At 42.4% G+C, this 17,765-nt stretch overlaps 1 protein-coding gene across 2 annotated transcripts in view; it reads left to right on the forward strand.

Moving 5' to 3' along the window:
- dync1h1 (dynein cytoplasmic 1 heavy chain 1) overlaps window positions 1-17,765 on the forward strand; it is a 76,048-nt gene that overhangs the window by 34,635 nt on the left and 23,648 nt on the right. For both annotated transcript variants that reach the window (XM_087141705.1, XM_087141708.1), the window contains exons 37-60: window positions 110-322; window positions 1,464-1,616; window positions 2,957-3,042; window positions 3,702-3,858; window positions 4,305-4,538; window positions 5,029-5,232; window positions 5,647-5,814; window positions 6,093-6,326; window positions 7,162-7,336; window positions 7,709-7,862; window positions 8,188-8,353; window positions 9,052-9,215; window positions 9,504-9,690; window positions 10,318-10,413; window positions 10,664-10,759; window positions 11,176-11,247; window positions 11,557-11,646; window positions 12,390-12,512; window positions 13,676-13,767; window positions 14,367-14,460; window positions 15,300-15,491; window positions 15,920-16,099; window positions 16,860-17,013; window positions 17,520-17,715. In XM_087141705.1, the coding sequence (XP_086997831.1) occupies window positions 110-322; window positions 1,464-1,616; window positions 2,957-3,042; window positions 3,702-3,858; window positions 4,305-4,538; window positions 5,029-5,232; window positions 5,647-5,814; window positions 6,093-6,326; window positions 7,162-7,336; window positions 7,709-7,862; window positions 8,188-8,353; window positions 9,052-9,215; window positions 9,504-9,690; window positions 10,318-10,413; window positions 10,664-10,759; window positions 11,176-11,247; window positions 11,557-11,646; window positions 12,390-12,512; window positions 13,676-13,767; window positions 14,367-14,460; window positions 15,300-15,491; window positions 15,920-16,099; window positions 16,860-17,013; window positions 17,520-17,715 (3,680 nt within the window). The remainder of the gene's footprint in view (window positions 1-109; window positions 323-1,463; window positions 1,617-2,956; window positions 3,043-3,701; window positions 3,859-4,304; window positions 4,539-5,028; window positions 5,233-5,646; window positions 5,815-6,092; window positions 6,327-7,161; window positions 7,337-7,708; window positions 7,863-8,187; window positions 8,354-9,051; window positions 9,216-9,503; window positions 9,691-10,317; window positions 10,414-10,663; window positions 10,760-11,175; window positions 11,248-11,556; window positions 11,647-12,389; window positions 12,513-13,675; window positions 13,768-14,366; window positions 14,461-15,299; window positions 15,492-15,919; window positions 16,100-16,859; window positions 17,014-17,519; window positions 17,716-17,765) is intronic.

Here is a 17,765-nt window from a genome sequence, read left to right on the forward strand (position 1 = left end):
AGACACTTTTTTTTAGTTGGCTTTGGTTCTGTATCAACTTTGTTTTGATTGTGGATGTTGCCAGAAACAGCAGCCACGATAGCCATCCTTTGCTTTCTGCTCCTTGTAGATCCTGATCCAGAGTGTGTGCGAGACCATGGTACCCAAGCTGGTAGCCGAGGACATCCCCTTGCTCCACAGTCTGCTGTCAGATGTCTTCCCTGGTGTCCAGTACACTGAGGCTGAGATGAAGGGTTTGAGGCGTGAGCTGGCCAAGGTGTGCCAGGAGATGTACCTGACCTACGGTGAAGGAGATGAGATGGGTACACAGTGGGTGCAAAAGGTAAGGAGTCCTGGCTTCTCCCATGACTAGGTAGTGAACAGCAGGCAAGCTCACTGAGTAGCAGACAAGAAGTACTTCCTATCCATCACAAAGAGGTTATCGTACAGTGGCTATCCTTCATAATGCATCGTGGGGAAAATCCACTTCCAAACATTTCTTTTATCTGAGGATAGTACATTTTTTTAAAGTCAATTTTTGTATGTGAGTAACAAGAAGTGTTAGTGTGATACAGCGCAGAGAACAGGAGAATAAATGATTGAGTGTGCACTGAAAAATTATGTGCAAGATGCCAACTATAAACTGAAAAGGTTTGTCTCCTCAAGGCAAACAGTGTATTGTAAATCGTTGGCATGTGTTCCTGTGTAGCCTTGTGTTCTTGGAGTGTAATGCAAGTCCATGACTGTTGGGTGTCTGGATGGCAAATTCCACAAGATTTTTTACTTCACTTGTCTTTTAGAAGGAAAACTTGGTGTGGGACAAAAAGAGGACCTTTTCGTGGACTTGACCTGTAGGGTATGAAAAGATTGAAATGCTTCAAGAGGTTTGAAAAGGTCTTTGTAAATTCTGTAGCATTTGTAAGATGGGAGCTGAAATTTGGGGTGAGCTTTGTATAGAGAGCAAGCATGTCTGAATTTCAAAGCTGCGTGCTTACAAAAAGGATAATCGATTTGTCTCATTCAAGCAAAGTATGTAGATAAAGTACACGTGATAGAATAGATGACATCGTGATTTTACATATTTTTGATGCAATGTATGTAAATGGATTGTTTCACAAGTTCACACCTTCCAGTTGTGAGCTTCAAAGTAGATCAGTTTCGGTATCGGCCCCAAGCTGAAGTGCACCCCCAATCGGTGAAAGAAACACATGTGGTTACAAACAGGTTCTTGCACGTGTTCTGCATGTACGCAAAGACCATACATGCCGGAATAAGTTAGTTAGGCGTACTCAGCGTGCTTCGCGTCAAACACGCATATATTTGCACGTCTCATGGTGCGCCTTTGTGGTGAGTACCAGAAAACGCCCTCTTTTGTTCCGCTCGGAGCAGATTGTGAAATGACATTTTGTCTCTGGTTTTTGAAGAGTTCAAAGCAGTGGCGCATTATGGAGATGTTGGTGAAATCCTCTCCCCTCTCTCCACAGGTGCTGCAGCTCTACCAAATCTCCAACTTGAACCACGGCTTGATGATGGTTGGTCCTAGCGGCAGTGGTAAGAGTATGGCTTGGAAGGCATTACTCAAGGCCCTAGAGAGACTGGAGGGGATGGAAGGAGTTGCTCATGTCATTGACCCCAAGGTAATATACTGCCCCACCATCACTAAAATACGGCTTTGTTTGCTGCTGTGATGCAGTGTGGCAAACATACCAGAGGTGAAAGCCTTACTTGGCATTTATCCTCAAGGGATTTATGCAACCATAAGTGCTGTTCCAGTAGACACTTGTTTTTAAACAGATGGATAGTAAGTAAACTAGATAGGTTTGCGGTAGCACCATGGATATATTTTTTTTTAGTATGTGGGGTTCTGAAAAGAACAGGTGGTACTCAACGTTTCAGAGAGTATGCTCTCTCCGTCGTCAGGAGCGATGTCCTGTGGTACTGTGTTGTTCTTGATGATATCGATGGCTTCTCTGATGCAGTGTGGATGCCAATGCTTGATGCTTGTGAGGATTTTGGATTTGCTCCAGTTTGTCTTGTGTTCTTGGATGGATAGTGGAATAATTTTGAAAAAGAGAGTGTTTTTTCAATCCCCACTTTTTCACATTTCGATTAACCCTAACCACCAAGCAGATTGTTTGGCTTACACTACACAGCACTACAAAATACCAAGTAATAGTCTGAGCCTGAAGGACCTAACGCTACAGATTACTACTTCTGGCTAGGTTCCTTCCATTGTTACTCGTACAGAGAACAATAAAGCCATGCATTCATAGTGCCACAGCACTGTATGGTGCATTGTCTTATCTATTGTATCTTAAGGCTTCAGAGAACAATAAGGTCATGTCCTCTTACAAGCGACAGGACTGAATACTACATTTTACTACAACTAGTAATTCATAGTACTATGTAGGGTTAGAGGTGTCTTAATTCACAAGTGAGTGACATGGTCGTTGTGTTTTAACATCAGTTCCAACTATGTTACCTCTTTACCTCACACACATGGTCTGTACCTTGCATGATGCAGTAGGGATAATAGTCTTCACAAGTCTCAAGTGCAATCAAAGTGATGTAAAGACGTTTCTTGCTACATCACCGTCGATTTTGTTGCCTTCCAGTTATTGGTAAATCATGGCAGGCCGCAGTGCCAAAGCAAAGTACTTACAAAAGTCTCATCCAGCTGTGTTAAGACGCTGAAGTAGTAATACTGTCACTTAATACCAAATGAAATAAACCCTTTTGAACACAAATTGGATGAGCCATGTGCTGGGAGGCCAGAGATGTTGTCAGCCAAGGGTTAATTTCACAAACTCTGCCTGCCCGTATGAAATGTAAATAGTGTTTCTAAACCAGAGTAACGTCTTCATGATGCACAAAGGAGCGTTTTCCACAGATCTACCTAATGGTCATGCCTACAGTTCATAATACATTGACATTATTATTGAGTGATACTGATCGATGCTGTTTGTTGTCTTGTCAGGCAATGTCCAAAGAAGACCTGTATGGTAATCTGGATCCCAACACCAGAGAATGGACTGACGGCCTCTTCACACACATCCTCAGAAAGTAAGTTGGAATTCCCCTGACTTTAAGTCACTAGTGCCATGACACATGATTCAGGGCAAGACTTGCAGGACTTTATGAGATAAACCCACAACTAACCACATTTTCAGTGGCTGAGTATTGCAGAAAAACCATGCTAATTTATTGTCTTATCTAAGCCCAGCTGAGAGGGAGATCTTAGTTCTACTTAATAAAACAGCCAGCTAAAAACACTGCTATTGCAGCCTGCTCCTGGCATTCCTATCTGCTCCGGGCGTGAACATGAGAGGGTGTGCTTTTACATGGACATGATGGTCCTTTGGTGGGCACTCACTGCGTTAGTGCGCAGGTCTATTCATTTTCAGCTTGGGCCACATGGAGTGCATATAACCAAATCATGTTGATATGTATAGCCTTTGCGTGTGCACCGAGCACATACATAAGCTCCCCACCAGTCTGTTTCTCCTTTGCCAGTGAGGGTGCACTTCAACTAAGGGCAGAAAAAGTGTGAGGTCACTTGCATGGGTCTTCCCTGAATCAATGTGAAAAACCAGTTAGCCATATCTTAGCTTCATTGAGAATACTCTTTATTGGGCATAATTTCCGTGATGGCCACCAGGAGCCGTTTGTTTCCTCCCATAATTCTACCCCGAACCAATCACACCCTCCTTGGTTCTCGGCAGGATCATAGACAACGTCCGAGGTGAGATCAACAAGAGACAGTGGATTATCTTTGACGGTGATGTGGACCCAGAGTGGGTGGAGAACCTGAACAGCGTGCTAGACGACAACAAGCTGCTGACCTTGCCCAATGGAGAACGTCTGAGCTTACCTCACAATGTAAGCTACAACTTTGTCTCCTTCCCATCTGAGTAAATAGGACAGAATACCAAGACTACTGGCCAAACCTCGTAGTCTTTTCATGCAGTACTGGGAAATTACACATACAAACGATACATTTTCAAAGCTGGAGCAACTTTGTTTACAATGTAATTTTCATGTATTCAAGTGACATAGTCATGTATGAATTCTCATGTAATAGTACTTTTCCAAATATAACTTTGTTTATTCTGTCCTGGCATGCCTTTGAAAAAATGCAAGTAAAACCTGTCAATCTTCTGAAAAATTGTTTCAAGCAAGACATTTTGCGGTTGGAGAGACTTGCCAACAAGATGCAGTTGATCTTCACAGAAGTGGATTCCCCACAAACTGTTGCTTCACTGCTTACAAGATTACCGTCAGGAGAATCTGTGATGTGTCCTATTTTTGGTCAACCCAAAATGCAGGTGCGCATCATGTTTGAAGTGCAGGACCTGCGCTTTGCCACCTTGGCTACCGTCAGCCGCTGTGGCATGGTATGGTTTAGCGAGGATGTGCTCAGTACGGAGCTTGTCTGTGAGAGCTTCCTGGCCCGCATGCGCCATATTCCTCTGGAGGAGTCTGAGGACCTGGTCCCCACCAAGGAGCTGAGCAAGGGTACTGACAAGGACAAGGATGGGATAATATCCCCCCTCATGCAGGTTGGTACTGGTGTACATCAGCTAGCCGGGGCTTTACACTGTGTGAACTAGATGGTGCTGTGAACTTTAAGAGCACTGTGTTGGATATGAGTGAAGAGTTTACTTGAATTGTTGGATATCTTCTAAGCCAGTGAAAGGCAACGACTTCTCTTCAGAAAAGCCAACACTAGCACATTTCAGGATTGGTAATTTTGGGGCATGTATCTGCATTTTTCTATTTTGTGCCGAGTCTAACAAGTCAATGGATGCCATTTTACACATGTCTGAGGTTAGTTCTTTGAATCTTGGCCAAGTCTAAGTCTTGGAATCTATACCGTGTCCCTGACTAGGGCCGTGTCCTACAAGGCAGTTTGATATGAAACATCCTGCTGTGTCTGGGACATCCTGGCTACTTAGCCTCTTTTCCTGTCAATCAAAAATAAATTGAATGCATTTCTACTAATTGAATCTATGCTTGCTTTTCGTTTTCACTACCATGTCCATAATTTAGATCCAGACTGACTGTGCTAACATCCTGGCCCCACACTTCACCTCCGACGCTTTGGTCATCCGTACCTTGGAGTATGCCTTCACCCAGGAGCACATCATGGACTTCACCAGACTGAGAGCCCTAGGCTCACTCTTCTCAATGCTGAACCAGGGAGTTCGCAACATTCTGCAATACAACAACACCCATCATGACTTCCCAATGCAGGTACAGTAATGATGGAGAGTATAGCCTTGGAAGCTGACCTGTTGTCTTTATTTACTCTGAAGGTGTTTAATGTTGAGATATTGTAGCTTTAAAGGTTATGATCTTATCATTGGCCAAATGAGCTAGATTTATTGCAAGGTAAACTCTGGAATATCTTGGGGTCAAAATTGCATTACCTTTTTCCTTTTGTACCCAGATTTTGTTTTCTTGTCAATACCAGTAAAAATATGATTGGAAGGTGTCCAGAATTTTTTTTAACAGGGTGTGTTGGCTTTTGGCTTTTCCTGAATTTTAGCTGTTTAGAATAAATGTAACCATCACTTGGGCTTGCACAAGTTGTTGTCTTAATGCCATTTGTATGCATTGACTCTCTTCATTTCAATAAGGGTTTTTTATATCTGCCTTCCATCACAGCGGGAACAAATGGAGAAGTACATTACCAACTACATGATCTACTCCATTCTGTGGTCCTTCACTGGTGACAGTAAGATGAAGGCTCGTCATGACATGGGAGATTTCATTCGTAGTATCACCACCATCCCGCTGCCTCCTGCTTCACAACAGGCTATCATTGATTATGAGGTTGGATCTTCACTAAATGCTTAAAAGTTCTCCGACTAGCATTCATTTTCATCAGAGTTTAATGCAACTTAAAATTGGATCAGATAAGTTGTTTTTTATAGTGGTCGAGTTACCCACAAAATTTTGAAACAGTTGTTGGTAACATATTTACCACAACAGAATTTAGCAACAGTTGCAGCGTGTTTCAATCCAACTGTTGTCTTTTTGCCTGCTGAAATGAAGTAGCATCAAAACCAAACACCCATTGGCTTATTTTGACTCCTCCCACGTCCCCTCAGGTCAGCATCACCGGTGACTGGAGTCCTTGGCAGAACAAGGTGCCCCAGATTGAAGTGGAAACACACAAGGTGGCCTCCCCTGACGTGGTGGTGCCGACCCTGGACACCGTGCGGCACGAAGCGTTACTGTACACCTGGCTAGCTGAGCACAAGCCCATGGTGCTCTGTGGGCCACCAGGTAGTGGCAAAACCATGACGCTGTTCAGTGCCCTCCGAGCCCTGCCAGACATGGAGGTCAGTAGTCACGCATTGCATTTGGAATGAATTTCATTTGGAATAATTATGGTGGATGACGTATGGCGCTGTGCTTGTTCAAACCCAAGTAGTGTCATGGAGTTTACATTTTTCTTGGCCAAGACTTTTTTTCTGATTGCATTTCTCCACCCTGGGGCCGTTAATGAATGAGGACTCATTAGCACAATTGAATTCCGTGTAGCTACTACTTAGTTTGCCCTCGTTTTCCTTACAAACTCTTAGAAATTTTTCATTCCCCAACTTCAAGAATTCCTTTCACTCATTCTCTTGAGATATCATTCAGAAATACTTCTGTTCTTCCTACTGGGCAAAGGTGCACATGTAATGTGAGGTATTCGCTAAGAAACTTTCCCACATAAGAACATGACATCTAAACACTGCATCCAGAGATGGCAATTTTCATTCCTAGCTTGCACATGCAGGGTAGTATTACCCATAATATGTTCCAAGTAGTTGAGAGACAGGTTCCCTTCCAATGTAACAGTTGATAACACAGACCAATCATTCATTGTCTTTACTGTGCGTAGTCAGTAATGTCATGTTTCACCTGTCTGAAATTGAACAAAAATTAAAGCAATACTCGAACCCAGCTCCAAAAGGTTGCATGAGAGGCTGTGCGTTAACGCATCCTCGGAGGGCAAGAGTTTTGTATCACTGGAATAGGCGCCAGTAAAGCTTTTGTGCATTCAAATAGTGCGAGATACCTGATGTGTGAACATATCACACAAAACTGAAAGATCAGGTTGAAAATCAGAGAAAATAAAGTGGCCTTGCTGTGATTTTTTTACCTTCTTTTTTGTGGGCTTTTTTACAGGTTGTTGGTCTGAACTTCTCCAGTGCTACCACCCCAGAGCTGATGTTGAAGACATTGGATCACTACTGCGAATACAAGCGGACACCGAGTGGGATCGTCTTGTCCCCCATCCAACTCAACAAGTGGCTTGTGGTCTTCTGTGATGAAATCAATCTGCCAGACATGGACAAATACGGTAAGACATCCAATCATATGTGTGAGGATCACATCCAAGTCCTGGGATAATCTAGTGTTCATTATAGACAACATTAGCATCACCTGCTGTAGCATGAGTATTATTGCCAGTCAGTCTCAGGCCAAAATAATGGAGCATCTTCAGCTCAGAACTACCTCATAGAAGTTAATGCAGAATATTCAATAAGGTGCTCCACACTTTGAATTGTTTCTGTTTACCACAGAAATGAAATTGGCTCATGATAGCCTCCTAGGATGCTCACCATTATGACCAACAAGTTTTGGCTTGTTGTCAGTTGAACAATTTCAGGAGTCTGGTTGTAGGGTCAGAGGATTGCCTTGTAGCATGAGTTGTCTTGCTTTTCACCTGCAGGCACACAGCGGGTAATCTCTTTCCTGCGTCAAATGCTGGAGCACGGTGGCTTCTACCGCACGTCTGACCAGATGTGGATCACCTTTGAGCGGATCCAGTTCGTGGGGGCCTGCAACCCTCCCACTGACCCCGGTAGAAAGCCACTCTCACACAGGTAGGTCCCAAGTGAGAATGGCAACCCATGTGGGGATCTATGCCAGTCAACCCAAGTGATGCCAACCAGTGCATGTATCTGCACTGACTAGAAGCACCCCCCATAGTCATGAAGCAGAGACGGACTGGTGGGAAGTTTTTTAAGCTGGGATCAATGTATTCATGTACACAAAAACCTTATTGGAAAGGCCGTGTCTTAGAGCATTTGTCTTGAGTCTTTGGGAAGAAGGTTTCCCTGTTACTTATTACATATTTTCATGAGCAAGCAAACATACTTCCACTCTTGGTGACAGTGAGATGTATTAAATGTGTGACTTTGTGTCTAGATTCCTGCGCCACGTTCCAGTGGTGTACGTAGACTACCCAGGTCCAGCCTCCTTGGCCCAGATCTATGGGACATTCAACCGTGCCATGCTGCGACTCATCCCTAGCCTACGCACCTATGCCGAGCCACTCACTAACGCCATGGTGGAGTTCTACTCAATGTCGCAAGTAAGGAGAACTCTTGTCATGCAGAGTGGACCCACTGCAGAATGTTTAGATGTGCTTTGAGATGCATTCATCTTTGGATTACCCCAGGAAATGCACAGCAGGAAAATGTCCCCATAAATCTACTACATAACTTACCTCTGTATGGTTTTTTTACTTATGTCACTGGAGGCAACCTGAAGTGACACATTTCCACCAGTGCTCGTGTTGTTCTGGAGGGGGCATAGTAGCCAGGGATTGACTTAACATGCTGCAGTATATTTGTTGACTGTATACAGAACCATAGATCTGTAATTTGATAGAGTTTGGTTGTTTATCTTTACTAGCCGTGAAGATTTATCATGTAGACAGTCACCTGGCACTGAAATCTATGTTTTTAGCATTTGCATCTTTAGCGTTCAAGTCACAGTTGACGTGCTAATCTATAAAGGGGAGAATCCATGTTTTGCCTTCATTAGGATGTGAAACAGAAAGATTACTTAGCCTAACAGAAGTGTTATCAAGATATAATCCTGTTTGAAACAGATTGATTGACATATTAAAGATTACCAGTCCAGTGTTTATGCTTGTGCAATTACATGTGGAATGCTTTCTACTCCATGGGCTGTGTATCTGTAAGCTAACTACTATCTTTGCTGCAGGTGTAACGCAAAAACATTGATAAAATCCTGCCCCTTTCTTTGCCTTATCGCACCAAATAGGAACGCTTCACCCAGGACATGCAGCCACATTACATCTACAGCCCTCGTGAGATGACTCGTTGGGTGCGTGGTATAGTAGAAGCATTGCGCCCTCTAGAGAACTTGTCTGTGGAAGGTCTGGTGCGCATCTGGGCCCATGAGGCACTGCGTCTCTTCCAAGACAGGTATCTTCAGTTTCTTCTAACATTTGTTCTCTCTGTTCGTGAGGGAGGGGTTAGAAGATTGGATGTTGCTCCATGTCTGGTTTTGTATTGTTTCAGGTTTTATCATTGGATAATGTTATATTGTAAATCAGCCAGAAGAATGTCTTAAGTTTTCTCATTTTTCTCATCATTAGTCTTCATTTCAGAAGTGGCTGGCACCTGTTCTCTGTATTGAAAGTTTTATGTTGTTCACAGACTCTGTAAAAACGAGTTCACAAAATCCTTGATTAATTGATGGATCCATTCCAGGCTTGTTGAAGATGAGGAACGCCAGTGGACTGACGAGAACGTCGACGCGATCGCCACCAAGCACTTCCCCAACATCAACAAGGGTGAGGCACTGAAGAGGCCCATTCTCTTCAGCAACTGGCTGTCCAAGGACTACATCCCAGTGGAGCAAGAAGAGCTGAGGGATTATGTCAAAGCTAGGCTCAAGGTTAGGCACAGCTCACTGTATTGTGTTTCTTTGGTGTAGCTGGATTCAACTGGAGAGACTCCAAGTTTGGAATCACTTTGAAAAGGTCTACAACCTGTGCATGTTATTGATTTAGAAAGCAAGGAATAAAAGATGAAGTTTAACTGGGGCACTGTTTTACATCTTTATACCATGTGAAGCGTATTAGAAAAATCACAAGGATACACTCAGTATTGTTTACAGTGTTGTATACTTCTCCATTGTGAGTACCATACTTGTCAGATTTCACCCCATCAATTGTTTTCACATTCTCTTTGAGGATTATTCTTTATTTATTTTTTGTTATTGTTAAGGCCTATCAAACAGCAACGCGAATAGCCATCTGACTCAGCAGCACATTGGTGGTGTGGCATCAACTGGCTAGCATATTTGTACAAACATGCATAACCACACACATAATTTTTAACGGGATACATTCTCTACCCTTGTATGAATGCTAGCCCTAACAGCCCTAAATGATTTTACATACACCCTAGGGGGTAGGGTGAATACCGTATGATGTTTTCCATAAAGCACACTGACCTTGCAATTACCCCCTTGGGAAAATAGAGGACTGATATGTCTTGAACTCTGCATTTCTACCCGCAGGTGTTCTATGAGGAAGAACTGGACGTACCCTTGGTGTTGTTCAATGAAGTCCTAGATCATGTGCTGAGAATCGATCGTATCTTCAGACAACCACAGGTAAGCAAGCAAGCCTGTCTTGGTTTGAAGATCATTGTTTATGATGTGGACTGAGAACTGTGCACCTCTCTGGTATAGACAAAAAACTATGTCCTTCGTCACAACAGTCGACAAATCTTGTTTGTCACTGGAAGGCAATTGATCTTCAACTTTGTACATGATGGAAGAGGTAAACCTCTGTAATACATTGTTAAATGTTCGCTGTCCCGCGCATGGTCATTTTCTTTAATCCTTATATTTTTGTCGATAGGGTCACTTGTTGCTGATTGGAGTGAGTGGTGCTGGTAAGACTACTCTGTCTCGCTTCGTGGCTTGGATGAACGGTCTCAGTATTGTACAAGTCAAGGTACGTCGCAACTTTTTATTTCCTATCATACTTCACATTTACACTTTAATACATATTTACATTATTTGTACAAATGCGTTTTAAATGTAGTAATTCTAGACCCTAAATTATTGAAATGCAGCTAGGAAAACTTTCTTCCAGATTTCACGTAAAGCTGTGATATTTCCTACATTGATATATTTGAAGTGGTTCGTGCATTTGATATAGCTCTCCTAGGCTTTGCAGAACTTAGAGGAATTGGATTTGTTTTTGAATATTGTACAAATCGGAAATCTTGATCACAAATATGGATTGATTTGTTGTGCAATAAATGACTTGTGTTAGAAATATACTGGACGGCCTGCAGAATGACTGCAGCGATTGGATCTAGAGCAGTGATTGTAAACTGGTTGTCATGCATCCTTACGTTTGATTAGGTTCACAACAAGTACACAGCAGATGACTTTGATGAAGATCTGAGAGGTGTCCTTCGGCGAGCAGGCTGCAAGGTATGCACACTTGGGGTCTTCATTTGTATATTTCTTGCCACCAATGGCATTTATAAAAAGTGCACCCTGCAGGTGTTTCTGTTCCAAGGTCACTGTCGAAGCAAAGGTTGACCCACCTGGTGCATTAGTATTATGAAAAAAAAACAAACTTGGGCTTGTTACAGATGAAAGTGATGTGGAGAAGTTTGTTCTTTTGCTGAGTAGCTTTAAATAGTATGTCAGTAAATTCACTTTCTACACTCATGGTTTGGATAAATGTACATGTACATATAACTTGACATGGCTATGTGATCTGATTGCACATTGTAGGATGAGAAGATCTGCTTTGTCATGGACGAATCCAATGTGTTAGACTCTAGCTTCCTGGAACGCATGAACACACTGCTGGCCAATGGAGAGGTACGTATGTCGGTGCACTATTTGGGGGAAAGCCCCGAAGCACTCCAAAATTCTTTACCACTGAACAAACGTGTATGATTCATCTGAGCATTGTTCATAGTTTTCTGTGATGAAAAGCACCATGTGTATATTGTTATTTCTTTGGCCTTGTACAAACACGAATTCATCTAAATAAATGACTGTTTACACTCTTTTCAATGCATTAGATAAAAATTTCTCATGTACAATTCGCTGCATAAATTACCTTGCGTGGACCATCTTGCTTAGTTACATGTAGGGGAGTCAGGTTGGTACGGTGGTTCTTTCCTCGTCTTCCACCTCTGCGGTCTGGGTGCGAATCCTGGCTCAGTCCGCATGTGGATTGGATTTTTAGTCCCTACCTGATTCCGTAGGTTTTACCCAGAATATTCCTCTGGGATTTTCCTCCCACATCTAAAACTGTAACTGCTTCTCATTTTCTTCTCTTGACAAGTTGGAGTGATGTTTCCCCTGGGATGTTTGCCAGCGTTATAGATAGATGTAAGATGCCTGTGTGTTATAAATAATACCCCAAATATTCCTGGGGTGAACAAACAGCCTGTGCTTCCTATTACTGCAATCAATAATTGCTAAAGAAATGAGTGAGAAAAATCAGTCCTAACTTAAAAAGCTTAGCTTATCAGTGTATTGTGTGCCATGCGTCATATCGCTGATGGAGCATGTGGCAACTTGGTGTGACTCACCATTTGTTTATCACTGCCCAGGTGCCGGGACTCTTTGAGGGTGATGAGTACACCACATTGATGACACAGTGCAAGGAAGGAGCACAGAGAAAGGGTAACATGCTGGATTCCAGTGAGGAACTCTACAAGTGGTTCACTCATGAGGTAGGAAGAGCCAAAACAGCTTCATTCATGGATTTATTTGTTGCTGCCTGGGTATCGTGACCTCAACTAGCATTCCAAATGAATCAGATCTGTATCTGTTTTTGACCATGCCACAAGTTGGTTGGCGTTCCTTACTGTAAACAGTGGACGAGAGTGGATTGTTAACATCTCTTTTGTATGCATTGAGTTGAAAATAACCAAGTGCATTATACACGTACTTAATATTGCAGTAGAACATGTTCCATTCTTGTCTCTGTATGTATGATGACTAATCTTAGCAATACAATGCCCAAGTACAGTGAGCCCATGGACCAGCCAGGTAGAGTTAAATGCAAAGCACCTTAAGTTCAGTAAATGTTCTTAAGATAATAAGAATAAGACCACCATCACATAATGGTAGTTGACCAGATTACTGGGACTTCACATGTTGAAATATAGATGTTGTAGGGACAAACTTGTGTCCCACCATGTCAGTTCAGGCTTTCTTAACAGAAGATATTGTCCCCAGGACCCAGCCACTGCTCAGAGTGTGTGTATACCACAACCTACGTCAACATGCTCCAGTATTAACTGTGGCTTCAAAAATATCTTAAGCAAAGTGTCACTGTCTTGACACGACCTCATTTGGGCAACCTATCGAACCCTCAATAAGAGGTTATTTTGGCCCATCGAACAGTCAGGGGGGGATTCCACCCCGCAAAGAGCTCGGCTGTGCCACGCTCGATTTTTAAAAACTTGTCACACATTTTAAGGCATTCTTTATTGCAAATGTGAAGTTTGACGTATGGTTTTGTTGCTACGGTCATTTGAAATTCATTGGAAAAAGTACACTTTTTTGGCTGATCCATCTCAGAAAAATGGGTGCTGCGCAACAACGGTATGTTTGATTTGCACAAAATTGGTGTCAAAATGATCGCAAAGAGTTACTCTAAAGATTGCCTAAAGGTTCATCTCCTGAAAAAAGAGCACTTCAGCGATATCAGGAAAAAAATGTCAAGACCCCCCCATCCTATTTGCAGTTCAGGTTTACGATACTTCGGCATGTAGACTGAGCTTCAGCTATACCGCAGTCAAGAAATATAGAACTTGCCCAGTGCTACGTTGAAAGCAGTCCAATGAGGTTATTTTATCTGCTGGACTTTCCAATGGAATATTCCTCATAGGTGATGCGTAATCTTCACGTGGTCTTCACCATGAACCCATCATCTGAAGGACTGAAGGACAGGGCAGCAACTTCCCCTGCTCTCTTCAACAGGTCAGTTATTGTCTGGTTCCCTCAGTACTTCATAGTGTGCTGAAGGTTGTCACAGCACATGCACCAGCCTGTGTGTGGCCAGCAGTGATTGGTAACTGTGATTGACCACATGGCATAAAAAGTTGACTTGTTTTTGGAGGAAGTGAGCAGTAAATCAGCGGCATAGCCACTTTTAAATCTTTTTCCTTTGTATGGAGTGTCTGCTGGTTAGGGTGACTGGTATTTATGTGATGTAACTGTTTTTACATCTGTTTGCTGTTTGATTTATATTTCTACTGTTTGAACCACATATTTTAATCATGCTATTTGTCTTGCACTCTGTATGTTGTCTGTAACAGGACCAGTAACCTGGCTTTGATTTATAGTGTTTTTGTTCAGTATTGAAATAAAGATTTTGTAAATGAATAATCAGCTGTCTGTATGGCTGAGATGGAAGAGAGGCTGTACTGGCAATTGTCATTGACTAGGTTGGCAACTTCATCGTAATAGGACAGATGAGTTCTTGTTTTACACGTGGGATCATGCTTTTATTCAAGCTGTACATTAAGAGCCCATTATGTACATTTTTGTATAACCTTACTGTCCTGTTTATATGCTAGGTGTGTGCTGAACTGGTTTGGTGACTGGTCTACTCATGCCTTGTACCAGGTTGGCAAAGAATTCACCAGCAAGATAGACCTAGACAAGTCAGATGTAAGTCAAAGTCTTCCATGAGTCTTCCATTGTCTTGTACTCCTTATATATGGATACATCTTAAAGGTACATCCAAGTCTAGTGAAGTTTGAGTGAACCACAGAGTCAGCCTCATTACAGATTCGTGAAAGTAGTTACAAAGTGACAATTCTTCCCAGCAAGTATAGTTCTAGTCTCTTGGTTTGGAATGCTTTTGCATGCCTGTAACTGTACACTACTCAAAAAAAAGTTAAGGACCACTTTTTATTTTGTGTATACTTTTTTATAAGAGATATTTTACTGCTGACAATGTGCGTTTGATGTTTTGAAATTTTGTTTTAATTTTTATTCCAATGAAAACTCTATCTAGACAAACAATGAAAGAACTAGCTTGGGAAGAAATGACAGGTTAAGAAAAAGTGGTCCTTAACTTTTTTTGAGTAGTGTACATTGCTTGCTGTGGAATTCAGGATATCATGTAGTTTGTAATATGCAAGAAGATACATACTTCAAAATATGAAATCTCACATCTTGATCATGATATACGTTTTGAAGCATTGTCTTTGATTATTATGGGGATGCTTCATTTGATTACTTAATAACAAATTTCAGAAATTCATTATAGTATGCTGTCTAAGAAATGCAACTTGGGTCTTTGTGCCGTCGTTCTTGCTACTGTTACACATTTTAAAGTTCAGAACAAAGCATCTAAAGAGACAACCTGCTCCGGGTCTACTAATATATTTTGGCTTAGTCAACGTCAATCTTCTCAAATAGCTTTTAATTACTGACATCATGGCATCAACCTGAGAAGTTTTGGATCAGGACTGATGATTGTAGTGTGTTATGATTGATTACAGTATTGCCCACCAACCACTCTGCCACTTGCCTACGAAGGGGTCCCCAGCACACCAACCCACAGAGAAGCCATCGTCAATGCCTATGTCTATGTACATCAGACGTTGCATCAGGCCAATGAGAGAGTGCAGAAACGAGGTGGACGGGTCATGGCCATAACACCCAGACACTACCTAGACTTCATCCATCACTACGTGAGATACTTAATGCTTGTGTCACATCAAAGGCACAGTGACTTTGTTGGTTTATACGGTCACATATCCAGTCCTCCATAGTGACATTGCGTCTGTCACAAGAGTCAGATACCACCTGACACTTTTTGATTTTGTCGCATGCATTTGTTTGATTATACTCAAGCTCTGATATGCAGTGTTTATCCCATTGAGGAGACTCATCCACTTTCTGTTATGGGTGTGTTTTTCTTGAAAAATCTTTTAGAATTGTAAAAGTTTTCAGAGCTAATGACATTTGAAAATTTATATGAGATCTTTGGCTGTAATGCCAAAGAAATTGCACCATCCCAGAAACAATTATCCATTTATTTACATACTTATTTAGTTATTGAAGTGCAAAATGATAGCATTTCCCATGGTTTTTGTTTCTCTTTACCTGTCTCCTGCAGGTGAAGTTGTACCAAGAGAAGCGGTCAGACCTGGAAGAGCAACAGCTTCATCTCAACGTGGGCTTGCAGAAGATCAAGGAGACAGTGGAGCAGGTGGAGGAACTACAAAAGTCCCTGGCTCGCAAAAGCCAAGAGTTGGAAGCCAAGAATGCTGCTGCCAATGCCAAACTCAAGCAGATGGTGAGTCCAGACACAATCCAGTGGAGCACTTGTTGACAGCCAACTACTTCGGTCATGATTATTTCACAGAGTAATGACCTATAGAAAAACATATAATGTATTCATAAAGAAGAATTTTCTTGACTTAACTGCTGTCTTGTAGAGTAGGTTTTGTTGTAGACACTTGGGCATGTTGAGCCCAATTTGAAGCGTGAATGCAGTCTTTACTCTTCTAGTCAGACAGCTCAGTTGGAAATCAATAATGTGTAGTAAAAAAAGAAATCTTGTGAAATTGAGGATTTGTTAGGAAACAAATCTGCCTGGGCATAACTCGTCAGGTTCACCACGAAGTGACGTATAGGATAGTTTTGGTGCACCAGGAAGTGACGTACCGTACCGTCCATAGACTTTGTACACACGATATGTGACTTTGTGGTGCTGCAACTATCTACGATAACGTCACTTTGTGGTGAACCCGACGAACTGACTAGTGCCTCTGAATAGAAATGTAAAAATTAAATGAAGAACAGAGAAACAAAAGACCAGCAGTTATCACTGAAAAGCAAGCATTATCATGCATCTAGACAATTCAATTTCTGTTTCAACTCTTTTAAAATATATCACTGAAAATATCATACTGACTTTAAACAGTCTGAGATATAATCCTGGGTAAGTTATTTACGCGACAAAGATTTGACAAGAATGAAATCTTTATCATTCTGTCCAGCCAAAAGCGAGTGAGGTTTTTACTGATCAGGATTAATTTCTTGGTCGTCTCAAGGTGAAAGACCAACAGGAAGCAGAGAAGAAGAAGGTGACATCCCAAGAGATCCAGGCTGCCTTGACTGTACAGACCGCTGAGATTGGAGAGAAGCGAGAAGCTGTCATGGCTGACTTGGCCAAGGTGGAACCAGCAGTACGTGACGCCCAAGCAGGTATGGATAATGCTCACTTGTCAAGCGTTGCTAGTTTTCTGGAGGCAGTGTGGACAGCCTACATGACCTCAATGGCTGGACTGCTGAACAGTGCTTAGTGTGCTCTCCACGCTGCCACTCAGCAAGATTGGGAACTGTGCCACTCTGCAAAATGGGGAATTCTGCCAAAAAGGTGTAATCGCCGTAGGTGCCATGCAAGCAAGCCATACACCTGCACAGTGGACGTAAATGCACAGGCACACACAAGCACACCAGGTGTGCGTGCCTGGTGCGGTGCCTGCGTCTGTGCATTAATGTCCACTACACAGGCGTGTCGCTTGCTCAAATGGAGTCAAGGCAATTACAACATTTTACACGTATTCATGGTGAAGTTCTCCATCTTGCGCCGCTGTGCGGCGCGATACAATCTTTGCTGCAAGCTATTAGACCCAGTTCACGGGAAGTGGGGGTATACATGAAAAAGTGCTTTCTTTGACACCTGCCGATGAATGTTTTATGTTGATCAGCTGTGAAGGGCATCAAGAAACAGAATCTGGTGGAGATCCGGTCCATGGGCAACCCCCCACCCCTTGTCAAGCTGGCCTTGGAGTCCATCTGCCTCCTCCTTGGAGAGAACACATCTGACTGGAAGGCCATCCGGGGTATCATCATCAGGGATAATTTCATCAGTACCATTGTGAACTTCAACACAGAGAACATCTCGTGAGTCCATCACATTCCCCAGTCTTTGATCTCCATTCCATTCAGTTCTG

The sequence above is a fragment of the Acanthaster planci genome, linkage group LG01, assembly GCF_054643075.1.
Source record: "Acanthaster planci isolate LZ-2023a linkage group LG01, COTS_SCS, whole genome shotgun sequence".
NCBI classification, from domain to species: Eukaryota; Metazoa; Echinodermata; class Asteroidea; order Valvatida; family Acanthasteridae; genus Acanthaster; species Acanthaster planci.